The sequence below is a fragment of the Anabrus simplex genome, chromosome 11 (genome assembly GCF_040414725.1).
Source record: "Anabrus simplex isolate iqAnaSimp1 chromosome 11, ASM4041472v1, whole genome shotgun sequence".
NCBI classification, from domain to species: Eukaryota; Metazoa; Arthropoda; class Insecta; order Orthoptera; family Tettigoniidae; genus Anabrus; species Anabrus simplex.
Window position 1 is genome coordinate 68,013,212 of NC_090275.1, and position 17,181 is coordinate 68,030,392.

Here is a 17,181-nt window from a genome sequence, read left to right on the forward strand (position 1 = left end):
GCTTTCTATGAAGACAAAACAATGTGGAGGTAAAACACCCCTCAAAAAACAAGATAGTCCTCCAATCGGATTTCTGGCCGAGTTATCAGGCGGGAGAATTGTCTGCTGAATTTAATTATCGGAACATCAAACGTCAGGACTCCATTACCATGTGTACTTTCCAGTTGGTGAGAGTTCTGAAAGAAGTGCTGCAATAATAATATTAAAAAAGTATGCAGCGAAGTATAATCAAGTTTGAAGCATACAGTGATAGATTGATATGCATCAAGTTGAAGGGATCAGCAGTGGATATTCTGATAACAGAGGGGCATCCAGCTGGTAATCGAGCCCGCAGTAATCAAGACAGAGTGCATACCAAACTGTTTACAACTTTATTTTACAATGAATCATGTTCATTTTTAAACAACAATGGAAGTCACTTCATCAGGACCGTGTCTGTTCGTGAACATCTTTTATCATTATGACGAATCCAGCTATGTTTTCCTTCATTCGCGTGAGAACAGGTGGTGGTTAATTCTGTTTTCAGGGGAAGTAAGACTGGAAAACCATTAGGGCCTGTCTCTTAACACTAATCAGAGGGAAGAAAGGAAAAGATATGACCGTTCGAAAAATTAAGATATCGGCAAGAGAAAAGGAAAGACCACCAAGGGCATGAGAATGAAAGACACTCTACATTGCAATCCTAATACTGTCGGGGATTAAAAGAAACATTTGACTTCATATCCTTGACAGACAAAACAGCCATCCAAATATTACAAGATACATTTGTTATACAGGGTCGGAAAACTAAAACGGGCATGGAAAGTATTTAAAAGGTCGTCGCGGAATTGACCCTTGTTAATGAGCAGAAGAACTGACCATAAAAGGAAATGCTGGAAATCGCGATTTCGATGCACCAATGGGTTGCTGTCAAATGTCTGAGCGTGGGCATCTAGCGCATGCTCCGTCCTGAGTACGTCGCTCTGTCATTATGTGTGAGTGAGTCAGACGTGTTTAAGGTCTGCATACAGCAACGTGGGACGCGGGAGCGGGAGCGGGAACGATCCTGTCGCGAACCATTATGAGTACAGCGGGATACGGATGCATTCAGATCGGTGCGTCACTCTCCCGCCTACATGGCGGGATTGCTGCGAATCATTTTCAGTTCGCTGCATGCAGCGTTTTCCCGCGTCCCGCATTCATTGTAACAGTAGCAATGGCGACTGCGCGTTAAGAAACATCCAACGCTTTACGACATGAGTAATGAAGATTACAACAATTTAAGGAAGAAAGGTATGTTGTGGGATGAAACAGGAAAATAACTGCGTATACCTGGTAAGTATCAAATCTTAAATAATTTTATCACTGTGACTTTTTTTGCACACGTTTCTCCGTTCGTGAACTTCCAAATACATGTAAGATGTATACTAAAACTATCTATACACTGTTGTTATGCATTATTATTATTATTATTATTATTATTATTATTATTAGGGCTAAATGGTGTGCAGTATAGGTGTAAGAAAGGTAGTCTAACTACAGAGTACGCCGTAGGTTGACATTATTATTATTATTATTATTATTATTATTATTATTATTATTATTATTATTATTATTATTATTGTACCGGGCGGTACACCTCCACACCGTTTATTTAAAAGTTGCGCCAGTTAATACTCCTCTTCTGGAGGAAGTCTGAACTTTATCTACGGTCTTAATTTCCAAATTTCTCAGAAGATGTCACTACCTGGAAAATTTTGAGTTTGTGAACTGTGTCATTTTCGACGTACTTTTGTTTTGCTTGTATTAAGAAGTGTGAACTTTCTCTTCTAGAGGACACTACTGAAGATCAACAATAGTGCAACCTAGTGCGGAGTCAAAGAACTATTTTGTTGGAGAAAATTTAATTTCAGGAGTTTGTTCTTTGTTAAATTTCTTTCTATCATTGTTTAAGTTGGCAATATTTACCCCTTTCCTTCCCCTTGCTTTGAATGTATCCAATCACGAATTTCTTCAATGAATTTCTGGCCAATCAGGGGTATCTTCCCCCAACTTGTATCTGTTGCGGGGTCCTACCCAATAAAATCTTTGTGGGAGGGTGTTTTCTTTCCCCTAACGCCTAGAATTTTCTGCGAGAGTATTTAAACTGCTGATTTTAGGGTCTCCGGGCCACTTCTGTTCCATCTTTCAGTGTATTAAGTACATAGCAGGAGGCGGGAAGCGCCTCTTTCCTCGGCAGCGATCTACTACCAGGTAATGGCCTATTAATATCTTCTTTTCTTGCTAGGTCGGCAGTTTAACTCTCGCGGCGGGTTCGAAGCGTTTTCCATCATGTAACCCTTTTCCTAAAATGTAACTACTCTTTTCTCCTATTCTCTTGTAAAGCTACATTATGGGATAGAGAGTGCTAACCCTCTCGAGTTCCCACTCACATCGTCTTGAGGTGAACTTATTTTTCTCAACCAATTCACCCGTAATGTAATGTAAATTGCCATTAAGTCACCTCTGTAGTATGGGATTAGCCCTTGTATTAACGGCCTAGTGCCAAGTAGGTCTTAAGCAAAGTGTATTAGGAGTGCAAGTTCGCCTCCTCTCAAGTTGTATTTTAGAGGTCATGTATTAATCTTTCTCTCCTAATAGACCTCAGTAGGTTGGGTATTTTACCCCTGTGTATATGTCCTTTGAGGACAACTTGAAAGTTGAGTTTGGTGTGGCCTGGGAGAGGCTTAACTTTAAGAGCGAGTGGCTCTTTTCTAAAACTGAGAGTTGTATGCCTCGAGGAGGCTTTGCTGTGTAATTTGGAGCAAGGGCTCCAGGGTTTGATTGGGGTCTTCTGCCCCTTTTGTTGAAATTGGTATATCGTAAAGTTGAGCTAGTTGCTCAAGAATTGTGTTTTCAGGGCTTGAAGCCCAAATTCTTTAATCCCTGTAATTGTACATTTCAAGTTGTATTTCGGCTACTAAGTACCTGTTCTATTTGTTGTTACCTAAGTTTGAAAAGAAAATATAACCTTGTTAAATTTTAAAATTTAATTTCTCTTTAGTAGCTTGAGACCTATTCACCACCCAGCACCTTCTTTCATGCTTAACTACCACAAAAAATCACGGTAACAAGTGGTAGCAGAGCGTGGTTGAATGGGTCTCAATTTTGCCCCTCTTGACGGTTAAACATTGCTTTAATTCAAACTCTAACCATTTTCTCAGTTGCTGGCATTTGTGAGTTTTTCAAAATCGTTCTGTCATCATGCCCGGCCCTCGCGATGTTCTCCTTCTTAACTATTTGCGCAAGGAGGAGTTGATATATGAATTGACTATTAGAAATGTGCAATCTGGAGGCACGGTTGCAATAGACACTAACAAGCTTAGAGAGTCCCTTGATTTGCCCATTTCCGTCCCCAATTTGGGAGAGAAAGAAATTGACGACTCTCTTTCCACGATCACGGAGAATATTACTGGGCTAGCTTCTGTAGTTAGTTTTTTTGATGAAAATGATCCATCTCCTAATCAAATTAAGCGTGTGCAAGGCAGACTGTATCACTTTTCAAATAGAGTTAATGATCTGTTGTCTCTAAAGGTGAATGACGTTCAGAGGAAGGAAGCTAATACGCTCCTTGAAACTATTTCTGAATTGTCTAGTAAAGTCACTCTATTGTTAACGGGGGAGGCTCCTCCCAAATCTGATCAACCCACCATAGTGAATGCAGGCAGTGAGGAAGCGCCTCCCAAGGGAGAAGTTAATAGGATAACCGTTGCTGCTCAAACTATCTCTGCCCCATTGGACAACGAGTCTGAACGCCGTGCATCGTTGGGTAACATCCGTTCTGAATTAACTTCTTTGCCATTGAAACCTTTACCTACTATGTTACCCGGGTTTAGTAGCTTGCCTCATCCATTGGCAATGTTGCTAAGAGGTATCTCTAAGTTTTCTGTCAACACCACCAGTGAAGTAATTTCATTTTTAAGATTTCTAGTGGAATTTCAGGATCACGCCCTTGTGTTTTCTCTTTCCCCTTGTCAGATTTTGCAAATTATCTATCCGTATGCTATTGGTGTTCTCTCAGATAAAATAGTTAGAGCCATTGCTGAACAGTCATCTATTGAAGATTTTCACGCACACTTGCTTGCAAATTTCATTCCTGTCCGCGCGAGGTCATCTCTGATTCAGAAATACTATTATCGAGTACAGAGGTTGGATGAAAACTTGGCTGATTTCATACAGGACATTAAGTTTTATACTAGGGTGTTTGCCCTTCATTTTCCTGAAGATCAGATTGTACAGGCTATTGTAGAGGGAATTTCACCTCCCTATAGGTCATATTTGTGTTTCGCGGCGTGCCCGCAAACTTTCTCTGAACTTGAAGCATTGGCCGTTTCAGCGGAAGGAGTTAGATACGCCGATTCTTTGCGTGTCGCGAAAGAACCCCCGCCTTCCTTTAGTAACACTCGGCCTCCACCTCGCCGACCAGTCAATCCTCGTAAATGTTATGCTTGCGGGTCGCCTGACCATCTGCGCGACAAATGTCCACTGATCAAGTCAAGTGGGACAAGGAATGGAGCCGGGTCATCACAAGGCTGTTTTAAGTGCGGGGCCTTCTCACATATCGCCAAGAATTGCCCAAACTCAAATAGCACCCCCTCCTGCTCAACTTCTGGTGCAAATTCCACCTATGCCAATAATAAAAAGTGACTAGCGGCTTCGGCTGAGTCGACTAATTCTGCTTTCCAAGGCTCAGCCCCGGGCAAAAAGGTCGAGAATTCAGGGAAGGAGCAATCTTCAAATTCTTTTTTTGAATGCCCCAGAGAGTGTCTTAGGATTGCGGCGGATACCCCCGCACCTGTTCCTTTTCTTAAGATTGAGTTAAATAACGAGCCTATAACAGCTCTATTAGATTCAGGCAGTGTTTGTTCCATTATTTCGGCTGTATGGTACTCGAAATTGAAATCTGTTTGTAAACTACCTGTCTATGACTCTTCTCGTATTCAATATGTTTCGGCTAATTCATCTCCATTAGAAATTCTAGGTTCCGTACTGGTCAAAATTCGTATTTTTAAATTTACCTGGAAAATTAAACTGTTTGTGGCTAAGCACTTGTCTTGCCCCATCATACTGGGAGCGGACTTTATTTCTCACACTGGTCTTGTGCTCGATCTCCAGTCTAGGTCGTGCACATTCAAATTTGCTTCTAGTTGTAAAATACCACTATTAAAGTGTAATTCTGTGTCATGTTCTTCTATTTCGCCTACCCAGGATGAGATGTTGTTAGACCTTAGACATCTACCTGAGGAGCAGGCTGATAGTATTCGCAAACTGTGTCAGTCGTTTCCCGAGGTGTTCTCTGATTCTCTTGGTGTTACTGACCTTATTGAATACAAAATTGAGGTCACGGATTCGATTCCTGTTCGTTTTCCTCCGTATAGGCTATCTCCACCTAAAATGAAGGCTCTGAAAGAAATTATCGATCAGATGTTGAAGGATGGTATTATTAGGCCCTCTAAATCGGCGTATTCATCGCCTATTTTTCTAGTCCCGAAACCCCAAGGAGGCTTCAGGCCTGTCATTGATTACAGGGCTCTCAATCGGAAGGTGGTGTTGCAATCTGTGCCCCTTCCCGACCTTCATTCTTGCTTTTCATGGTTTCGTAAGGCCAAGTTCTTCACTATCTTGGACTTGAATCAGGCCTATAATCAAATTCCCCTTGCCGAAGAGTCTAAACACCTTACAGCGTTTGCCACGGACTGGAATTTATATGAATACAACCGCGTGCCTTTCGGGCTCCCCACGGGAGCAGCTGTACTCACTAGGCTACTAGATAGGGTCTTCTCCGACATCAAATTTGAGTACTTATATCACTACTTGGATGATGTCGTCGTATTTTCAGAGACTTTTGAAGAGCATCTAGATCATCTGCGAGAAGTTCTCGATCGCCTTCGTAAGGCTGGGTTAACTGTTAAGTTGTCCAAGGTTGCCTTCGCTAAGCCCTCTATGTCTTTCCTTGGGCATATTGTGTCACCTGATGGTGTAGCTGTCGATCATTCTAGAACACAGGCCATCCGTGATTTTAAACCTCCCAAGGACATTAAAGGTATCGCCAGATTCATTGGTATGGTGAATTTCTTCAGAAAGTTCATTCCTAACTTTGCTAATAGAGCGGCGCCCTTAAACCTTCTTCGTAGGAAAGGCATCAAATTCGAGTGGGGACCTTCTCAACAAGCCGCTTTTGAAGACCTTAAATTAGCTCTTTGTAATGCCCCTGTTCTTGCTATGCCTGATTTCTCGAAGAAATTCATCGTCCAAACCGACGCGTCGTCGTCAGCGGTAGCTGCAGTCCTTCTTCAAGAGACTGAACTAGGGAGGCGCCCCATCGCCTATGCATCTAGGACTTTGTCGGCTCAAGAAGCCAAGTATTCCATCTATGAGCTCGAAGGTTTGGCAGTTTTATTTGCCTTAGAAAAGTTCCGTCTCTATCTGGAACATGTCAAATTCGACCTGGAGACAGATAACCAAGCCTTAAGCTGGGTCTTAGGTAGGCCGCGTCGTACTGGTCGTATAGCCCGTTGGGCTATCCGTATTTCTGCCTTCCAATTCGATGTCAGGCATATCAGAGGTACTGAAAATGTGGTTGCTGATGGACTCAGCCGTATGTTTTCAAACGACGTTGAGAACCATGAACCGGTCGACCGTTCATCACCTCCCGAGTCCACACTATTTGATGTTAATGCCATTTTAACTGATGCCCCCATGCTCTTTAGAGATATCGAGAAATACCAACGTGAAGATCCGACGCTGGCTCCGATAATGGAAATCCTTTCTTCTGGGGAGCATGTCGTCCCTTATGTTCTGAGGAATGGTGTTTTATGTTGCCCTTCGAGGCATGACAAGATGATGAAAGTTGTCGTTCCAGCTGTTCTCGTGCCTATGATCTTCAAATACTATCATGAGACCCCATTGGGGGGGCATCTTGGAATCTTTAAAACCCGTGAAAAGATTCGTGAAAGGTTCATCTGGAAAGGTATGGACGGTGAAATTCGTGAACTTGTAAAAGCCTGTAAATCTTGTTTGCTTAGTAAACCAACCATGTCCACTAAGGTAGGCCTTTTGTCTTCTCATCAAGCATCGCGCCCCATGGAACGCCTGTATATTGATTATGTAGGACCCTTCCCCCAGTCGAAGGGAAATGCCAACAAATTTATCTTTGTATGTGTAGATGGTTTTACTAGATTTTCCTGGTTATTTCCGACTAAGCTGGCTACCGCTCAGTCCACCATTACCTGCTTAAATTCTATTTTTGCTTCTTTTGGTCCGTGTCAATATATTGTATCTGATAATGCTAAGGCTTTTACATCTAATTTATTTCGTAAATTCTGTTTTGACTTATCAATATCTCATGTAACTACTTCTGCTTATTACCCGCAACCATCTCTGGCTGAACGAGTTAACCGTAATCTCAGGTCCGCTCTCATTGCTTATCATCATGAAGATCCTTCCAGGTGGGACACGTCCCTGCATTGGTTAGCTTTTGCTTTGAATTCGGCGGTTCATGAATCTCACAAGTTTACTCCAGCTTCTTTGATGTTCAAGTTTGTTCCCAACTCGCCGCTCTCTAACCTCTGGTCTCTGAGTGACATTCTGCCCGAGACAATAGATCCGGACAACATCAAAGATCTTTGGAAGAAGGCTAAAGCCAATCTTAAAGTGTCTCATGAAAAGGTTAGGGAAAGGTATGATCGTGGACGGAGACCCACCCCTTTGAAGGTAGGTGACCAGGTTATGGTCAAAAATTTTGTTCCCGCGGGCAAGCTTGCCCCCAGATTTCATGGGCCTAGTATCATTCTCGATTTTCTTACGCCGGTTACTTTATTGTTAAGTAATCCAGCCACCGAGAGGATATTTAGAGTTCACCTGTCCCAGGTGAAACCGGTGTAATTTCTGTGTTAACTTGCTTCATATTATTTTGAAAGGATATGAAGGTTATATTTTTTTTTGAGTTTCACTTTTAAGGCATTCTGCACTACCTATAATATTTTGTTTCAGATGTAAGCATTTTTGTAAAACCTGTCCCGACCCGTTAAACTGCCATTCTGTCCTTGCCACGGCCATTACCACGCTCCCGTCTCCTGCTCCACCTTACACTGTGGCTTCATAATATTTAAGGCCATGGATATCTACACGCCGCTGGCCCCTCAACCTCTCCATAATGCCTGTACCCTCAATGAAGACGATGGTCCAACACAATTCTGCCGCCTAGCTTTAATGTTTCAGTGCCCCCGCAGCCGCGCAGCGCCGGGCAACAACTGGGGAGGGGGATGGGCCCCCTCCTCTCCAGCGAGGACGACATGTGCACGGCGAGCCGGAGCTCTCCTCCCGGCCAAGGCGGATGTGCGGCGCACGACCTGCTACTGGCCCGCAGCCTGTATATGTTCACCGCGGGCGCGGCGTGCTTCTACACCTCTGCTCCCCTCATAGTGCGGGCGAGCGGTATCTCAGGGTACTTAAGGGGTCCGAGCGGCCTCCCTCGGACGCAAGCTGCAACGGCCGGTCTGGCCATCCTTCTTAATCTACATCAGCTATATGGACAGTCACCCTAAGCAATAACTACTCTTGGAAATTCAGCAGCAATATTTGGTGGACATTGAAAATATTTCCTTCACTTTTAAGTATTAAAAGCTTATCTTCAGAAATTCAACTTCGATAAACATAAAAACCTTACGTTACCAACTACAACAAAAATTTTGGAACTGAATTAAGAAATTTCTCAAAAACTTCTGCAAGTTATCTTAATATCAACATCAAAACTTGGAACTTATTTTCAAACAAACGTTTATGTTCTTCTGTGTTACCCCTTGGAGGAACTTTTGGGGGGGGAGGTCTGTACCGGGCGGTACACCTCCACACCGTTTATTTAAAAGTTGCGCCAGTTAATACTCCTCTTCTGGAGGAAGTCTGAACTTTATCTACGGTCTTAATTTCCAAATTTCTCAGAAGATGTCACTACCTGGAAAATTTTGAGTTTGTGAACTGTGTCATTTTCGACGTACTTTTGTTTTGCTTGTATTAAGAAGTGTGAACTTTCTCTTCTAGAGGACACTACTGAAGATCAACAATAGTGCAACCTAGTGCGGAGTCAAAGAACTATTTTGTTGGAGAAAATTTAATTTCAGGAGTTTGTTCTTTGTTAAATTTCTTTCTATCATTGTTTAAGTTGGCAATATTTACCCCTTTCCTTCCCCTTGCTTTGAATGTATCCAATCACGAATTTCTTCAATGAATTTCTGGCCAATCAGGGGTATCTTCCCCCAACTTGTATCTGTTGCGGGGTCCTACCCAATAAAATCTTTGTGGGAGGGTGTTTTCTTTCCCCTAACGCCTAGAATTTTCTGCGAGAGTATTTAAACTGCTGATTTTAGGGTCTCCGGGCCACTTCTGTTCCATCTTTCAGTGTATTAAGTACATAGCAGGAGGCGGGAAGCGCCTCTTTCCTCGGCAGCGATCTACTACCAGGTAATGGCCTATTAATATCTTCTTTTCTTGCTAGGTCGGCAGTTTAACTCTCGCGGCGGGTTCGAAGCGTTTTCCATCATGTAACCCTTTTCCTAAAATGTAACTACTCTTTTCTCCTATTCTCTTGTAAAGCTACATTATGGGATAGAGAGTGCTAACCCTCTCGAGTTCCCACTCACATCGTCTTGAGGTGAACTTATTTTTCTCAACCAATTCACCCGTAATGTAATGTAAATTGCCATTAAGTCACCTCTGTAGTATGGGATTAGCCCTTGTATTAACGGCCTAGTGCCAAGTAGGTCTTAAGCAAAGTGTATTAGGAGTGCAAGTTCGCCTCCTCTCAAGTTGTATTTTAGAGGTCATGTATTAATCTTTCTCTCCTAATAGACCTCAGTAGGTTGGGTATTTTACCCCTGTGTATATGTCCTTTGAGGACAACTTGAAAGTTGAGTTTGGTGTGGCCTGGGAGAGGCTTAACTTTAAGAGCGAGTGGCTCTTTTCTAAAACTGAGAGTTGTATGCCTCGAGGAGGCTTTGCTGTGTAATTTGGAGCAAGGGCTCCAGGGTTTGATTGGGGTCTTCTGCCCCTTTTGTTGAAATTGGTATATCGTAAAGTTGAGCTAGTTGCTCAAGAATTGTGTTTTCAGGGCTTGAAGCCCAAATTCTTTAATCCCTGTAATTGTACATTTCAAGTTGTATTTCGGCTACTAAGTACCTGTTCTATTTGTTGTTACCTAAGTTTGAAAAGAAAATATAACCTTGTTAAATTTTAAAATTTAATTTCTCTTTAGTAGCTTGAGACCTATTCACCACCCAGCACCTTCTTTCATGCTTAACTACCACAAAAAAACACGGTAACAATTATTATTATTATTATTACCAAATACATTTCAATTGTGAGATATCCCGGCGGATATATATTCTTACAGTACTATGAAAAAGACGTTAAATGAAAACATAAATTACCTAATGACAAGCAATTATATGAAAGCAAGACACTGCAAGAAATTATAACAAAACCAGGAATTTCATGATAACGAAAGGAGAAGCATAAAAAAAGGCAATATATAAAAACAATTTTTATTTTCGCAAATTTAAAATGATTTTCCTACAGCATTTCATTCCCTGCGTATTTCATCGAACTGTGGGTCCCTTCTACTGAGACCATGTCTGTCTATTAAAGCAGTTTTATTGCTAGATAAAGCAGGGCCACATCCAAATAAACATGAACTCGTATGTGATGTGATGTGATGTAATTCGTGCTTTATTTCTGCCCCCTAACGTAACGAGTTCCGTTTTAGAACGTTTAAGAAGGAAGTATCGGCACCGCCTGCTACATTCACTCCTGGAAGCAACAGAATGTGGGGAAACCATCACAAACTTCCTCCAACAGACAACCATGAAGGACGTAATGTATAGGACGAACTTCGCAGTGACCGCGGGATTGTAAGTTTCGCTCCCGCTCCCCTTCCCGGTCCCGCTTCCCGCGTTGGTGTGTGCAGAAAGATCAACTTCGCAGCGACCGCGGGATTGTAGGTTTCGCTCCCGCTCCCGCTCCCGCTTCTCGCGTCCCGCGTTGGTGTGTGCACAACTTTAGTGTCCAGTTGAATGCAACACAAAATGGTGCTCACGATAAAACATCGCATGTTCATTGTCGAGTGTTATCCGAAGCACGATTCATAGAAAATCTATGCGGAACTCTTTGCGCAAGAGTTTAAGGCTGGAAGCGTTTTGACAAAAAGTCTAGCAAAGTCTGCAATGCAGAACTTATTAGTGACAAAATGACGCGAAACTAGCTCTGTAGTGAATAATAACCGTAACTATCCGAAAAGAGTTCAAACACCAGAAAACGTCGCTCGAGTGAAGGAAACCCTGGAACGAAATTTCAACGCTGTTCATCTGTCGAGTGGGAATCAAGAGATCAGTTTTGGGCAAGCGTTAACGCGTCCAGACGAACCTTCGCGTGTTGAGGTCTTCCGGTGGTTTCTGAGTGAAGTGGAGTTAGGACTTTAGGATTCTCAGTTTTTCATTTCTTCAGATGAGGCCATTTCCAGCATATTTTGTGTTGTTCATTAACAAGGGTCAATCCCGCGTTAGTCCTATTGCAAACATTCTCCGGGACGGAAAACAATTTGTTTAAACAATGTGTTTTACGTCGCACCGACACAGACAGGTCTTATGGCGAAGATGGAATACGAAAGGGCTAGGAGTGAGAAGGAACTGGCCGTGGCCTTAATAATTAAGATACAGCGCCAGCATTTGTCTGGTGTAAAAATGGGAAACCAGGGAAAACCATCTTTAGGGCTGCCGACAGTGGGGTTCGAATACACTATCTCCCGCCCCTAACCGCACGGCCAACTCTCCTGGTATGAAATAATATGAGGATGTATAAAACTTTACATATTAACTTTCTATGAATTATAAGCAAATGCATATACAAATTATATTATCTTCTTCTTCATCTGTTTACCCTCCAGGGTCGGTTTTTCGCTCGGACTCAGCGAGGGATCCCACCTCTACCGCCTTAAGGGCACTGTTCTGGACCTTCAGACTCTGGGTCGGAGGACGCAACTTTGGAGGATGACCAGTACCTCGCCTAGGCAGCCGCACCTGCTATGCTGAACAGGGGCCTTGTGTGGGGATGGGGAGATTGGAAGGGATAGACAAGGAAGAGGGAAGGAAGCGGCCGTGGCCTCAAGTTAGGTACCATCCCGGCAATTGCCTGGAGGAGAAGTGGGAAACCACTTCCAGGATGGCTGAAGTGGGAATCGAACCCACCTCTATCAGTTGACCTCCCGAGGTTGAGTGGACCCCGTTCCAGCTTTCGTACCACATTTCAAATTTCGTGGCAGAGCCGGGAATCGAACCCAGACCTCTGGGGGTGGCAGCTAATCACACTAACCACTACACCACAAAGGCCGACATATTATTTTTCTATGGGATTAAAATTAGATTCCTGTAATATTTTTACACAATATTTTCAAGGAGACTCATTTTGCATAAAGTTACAACTGTACATATACATTTTCTATGCTTCATAAATACATGCAAAATGATTATATACTGCCACTCTGTGTGCTCGAAATAACAACATAATTTTTATACACTGCATTTCAAGAAGTCGCTACTATACAGTATATTCCGCCAATTTTTCATATTGCATTTTAATGAGGCTCTGTCGAACCTCTAACGTTTTCACCCCAGTGCCAGTTGATTCAATTTGCGTACATTACATTTCACTGTCATACATATTTACCCAATACTATTTCTATGTCCGCCTCTGTGGTGTAGTGGTTAGCGTGATTAGCTGCCACCCCCGGAGGCCCGGGTTCGATTCCTGGCTCTGCTACGAAATTTGAAAAGTGGTACGAGGGCTGGAACGGGGTCCACTCAGCCCCGGGAGGTCAACTGAGTAGAGGTGGGTTCGATTCCTACCTCAGCCATCCTGGAAGTGGTTTTCCGTGGTTTCCCACTTCTCCTCCAGGCGAATGCCGGGATGGTACCGAACTTAAGGGCACGGCCGCTTCCTTCCCTCTTCCTTGCCTATCCCTTCCAATCTTCCCATCCCTCCACAAGGCCCCTGTTGAGCATAGCAGGTGAGGACGCCTGGGCGAGGTACTGGTCATACTCCCCAGTTGTATCCCCCGACCAGGAGTATGAAGCTCCAGGACACTGCCCTTGAGGCGGTAGAGGTGGGATCCCTCGCTCAGTCCGAGGGAAAAACCGAATCTGGAGGGTAAACAGATGATGATGATGATGATGATGATGACTATTTCTATATGTTACATTGCTCTGAGTCTCATGTGTGATACAACGTTACCTGATCATCATCACAACTACTTTTTTTTTGCTAGGGTTTTTACGTCGCACCGACACAGATAGGTCTTGTGGCGACGATGGGATAGGAAAGGCCTAGGAGTTGGAAGGAAGCGGTCGTGGCCTTAATTAAGATACAGCCCCAGCATTTGTCTGGTGTGAAAATGGGAAACCACGCAAAACCATCTTCAGGGCTGCCGACAGTGGGATTCGAACCCACTCTCTCCCGGATGCAAGCTCACAGCCGCGCGCCTCTACGCGCACGGCCAACTCGCTCGGTCATCACAAGTATAATATACTATTTGTCCACATTACATTGCAGAAGGACCCAGATTAAATCACTCATATTTGCATGCGAACCGTCGGTGTTGGAGAAGAACAAGAGACCGAGCTCGATAGCTGCAGTCGTTTAAGCGCGGCCAGTATCCAGTATTCGGGAGATAGTAGGTTCGAGCCCCACTATCGACAGCCCTGAAGATGGTTTTCCGTGGTTTCCCATTTTCACACGAGGCAAATGCTGGGGCTGTACCTTAAATAGGCTACGGCCGCTTCCTTCCCACTCCTAGCCTTTTCCTGTCCCATCGTCGCCATAAGACCTATCTGTGTCGGTGCGACGTAAAGCAATTAGCAAAAAGAAGAACAAGAGATGGCCAAGGAAGGTCAAGTGTTGATTTTGTTTACTGTCTTCTTCATGTCGCACCGATACAGATAGATCTTATGCAGTCAATGGGATAGAAAAGGGCAATGAGTTGGAAGAAAGCGACCGTGGTCTTAATTAACCCTCTACTGCATGAATTATTTTTCATTGTTGTTTGGTGAAGAAAATTTCAAGCTTTAATGTTCAACATACGTTCAGTGTATTAGATGTACCAGCAATTCTTAATTGGGGCTAATAGCTTAACACTCATATGTGATGTAGATTGCCATAGTTGAATATATATACGACTTTTCACGATTTTACGCTAAGCTTTGAACATTCAAAGACCGAACACTACTGGCCATGGGTACGTACTGCAAGGCGCAAGTACAGCTTGCAGAACCGTAGGTCGGTAATGTCTGCAATATTTATCCATTTATACAGGTGAAAAGTTATTTGTTGCCTAAAGGCAACAGTATGCAGTAGAGGGTTAATGTACAACCGCAGCTAGCATTTGCCTGGTGTGAAAATGGGGAACCATGGAAAACCATCTTCATGGCTGACGACAGTGGGGTTAGAAGCCACTATTTCCCGAGTGTAAGGTAATAGCTATGTGGCCCAAATCGCACAGGCACTTGGTTGGTACACAGTGGGGCCTCGTGAAGTCTATTATAGGAGGGACACGTTATCATTTAAATACAGACATGGATAATACAGTATACTGTAAAGGTAAAATATTCACACATGTTTACAGATAGAAGTATAAACAATAAAAGGCAATTTGCAAAAATACACTTATAGGTGGGCCGGCGTAAGGTTGCACATGACAGCTACGCAAAATGTTGGTCATACTGCAGTGGCGCACGAAGCGATGTTGCCGCCATAGCAACAGCTGATTGCACGACACGTAAGATTTTAGAAACATGAGAGAAATGTTTTTAATGCCATCGCGACGATACACGATACAAATGAAATCGGCCGACAACAATCGCACTTTCAAGACACCGATTAAGTTTACAAGGAAATATATCACACAAAATGATACGAGATAAATCTACTACGAAGTTCTTATTATCCCAATGTTAGAGAATGCGTAAGAAATCGGCAGACAAGAAACTCACTTTAAATACACCAATAAATGTTACGATAATATACACCGGTGCTAACACAAAATATTTCGAGTAAAATCTATTAAATTTACGAAGATTCAGAAAAGTTATTCTTCTTACCTTGTTTACATTGGTAGAGGTTCTATACCCTCCAGATCACTGCCATCACTACCGTCGCCTTCGTTGTTGTTGCTGTTGTTGTTGTTGTTGTTGTTGTCGTCGTCATCATCATTGTCGTCGTCGTCGTCATCGTCCAGGCAGATCATCAACTCCGGACAGTCACTGATGATGCCATCTATGGCCATCGCCGAGTTAATTAATGTTGCGACATGGCCAACTTTCTTCCTCCAAGAAGCCGCATCCACTAGAGCAATACCCTCTCGGAACAGTCTTTCCACTTCAGTAATTGTGAAGGATTTGTTATTTGTGCGAACGTAGCGTTTCACATCACTCCATACCAATTCAATAGGGTTGAAGTGACAGTGGTACGGCGGCAACCTAACAACCTCGTGTCCTTGTTCCTTCGCTACCTCATCAACTACGTACGTCGGTGAAACCGGTTTGTTTTGTTTCACCAGTGCATATAAGGCTAATTTAGTCATACCCATATGCGCTGGGATATTTCTTGCCTGCAGCCATTCCACTAACAATTCTTTACGGGCGCTCGAAGTAGGGGTCTTGTCCATTATTACCGAGTGGTAAGGTGCATTGTCCATAACAATTACGGAAGGGCCTTTGAGCTGTTGCAGGAGCTTCTTAAACCAATCTAAAAAGCGAACATGGTCCATATCTTCGTGATAATCACCGGTTTTTTTCGATCGGAACATTAGAAGACCACCTTCCACAAAACCACTGGATGAACCCGCGTGCGCTATTATTAATCTGGCGCCCTTCCCAGTCGGTTGATTACCGGAGCTTTTAGGACTGTCATCAGTCCAAGATTTATCAATGCACTCCCCAGCATTCACCCACGTCTCATCCAACCATATTACCTCGTGGAGATCCTTACCGACAAGTTTATTTAAGAAAATACTCCTAGCCATCACGATGTGCGACTTTTCAAGCAACAGTTTTCTTCCGTTCAGTTTTTTGTATCTGAAACCTAAGGCTCGCAATACCGATTTTAAGGAAGTTTTACCCCCGGAGAAAAGATTTTTCTGTTTAAGGGAGACTAGTAATTTTGCCACCACAGGATATTCCTTCCTGCTGTAATAATCGTACACGTGTCTACGTATTGCATCAGCCTGGAAAGAATCAATTCCTGTAACAGGAGATGGCTTAAATCGTTTCTTTCCTGGCGTGCTAAGAAACAAGTCCCCACTCTCAGCCTTGTTTCCGCCACTGCTAGGTTCCCCAGTCCATTTTTCCTTCAGTTCCTGGAGGAGAACACCTTTCTGAACCACAGTGCGCTTTGAAAGCCCTAATGTTTGACTTGTTCGTTCCACGACTTGATCTGCAGGAACAGAGGGACGACCATGCAAACGTACGAATTCCCTCTCCCTCTCGTAAAACTCGCGAGTTCTCCGCACTAATTCACATGCCTGACTATTAAGGGGCACTCCTCGGCGCAAAGGATTATCACTTCGCGATTCATCATATTGTCGTTTCCGTGACATCGCACTGCACTAGTTACAAAAAATAATCACAGTTATCTCACAAAAAAACACCACTTTCATCAACGCGCGAACCACACCTGACCACGTGCTAGCAACGACAGACAAGCGGCAACACTTCAATACGGAAGTCAAGGTAGTTATAGATGGCACCACTATACTAGCCATATTGCCAACAACGACCAAATGAAAATAGTTCATCTTTATTTTGCAGCTCGCTTAAACATTACAATTTTTTTAAAATGCTCATGTTTTTGTAAGTATATAAAAGGTTATACGCACTCTACAGAATTAAATACGAACTAATATGTATAAAATCGATTAACTGTATCTGACATAAAAAGTAATGGATTGGTCATTCTGATTGACGGGTGACGTTCTTCAATTATTTTTTGTAGTAATGCCAACATGAACTATAACTGTCAAGTGCAACCTTGTAGCGGCCCACCTATAGGTTTACCTTATTATTAATTCCTATGTCAGATCCATCCTTCTTTATTTAGCTGTAGCAAATCTCTCGAGATCATAGC

The 17,181-nt window shown here is 43.2% G+C and overlaps 1 protein-coding gene across 1 annotated transcript in view; it reads right to left on the bottom strand.

Annotated features, from left to right (window-relative positions):
* The window catches only part of LOC137502675 (uncharacterized), an 89,424-nt gene extending 72,628 nt beyond the window's left edge, over positions 1–16,796 (bottom strand). The window contains exon 1 of the mRNA XM_068229610.1: positions 15,322–16,796. Within this exon, the coding sequence (XP_068085711.1) occupies positions 15,322–16,654 (1,333 nt within the window). The 5' untranslated portion in view covers positions 16,655–16,796. The remainder of the gene's footprint in view (positions 1–15,321) is intronic.
* Between the last annotated feature and the right edge of the window lie 385 nt (positions 16,797–17,181).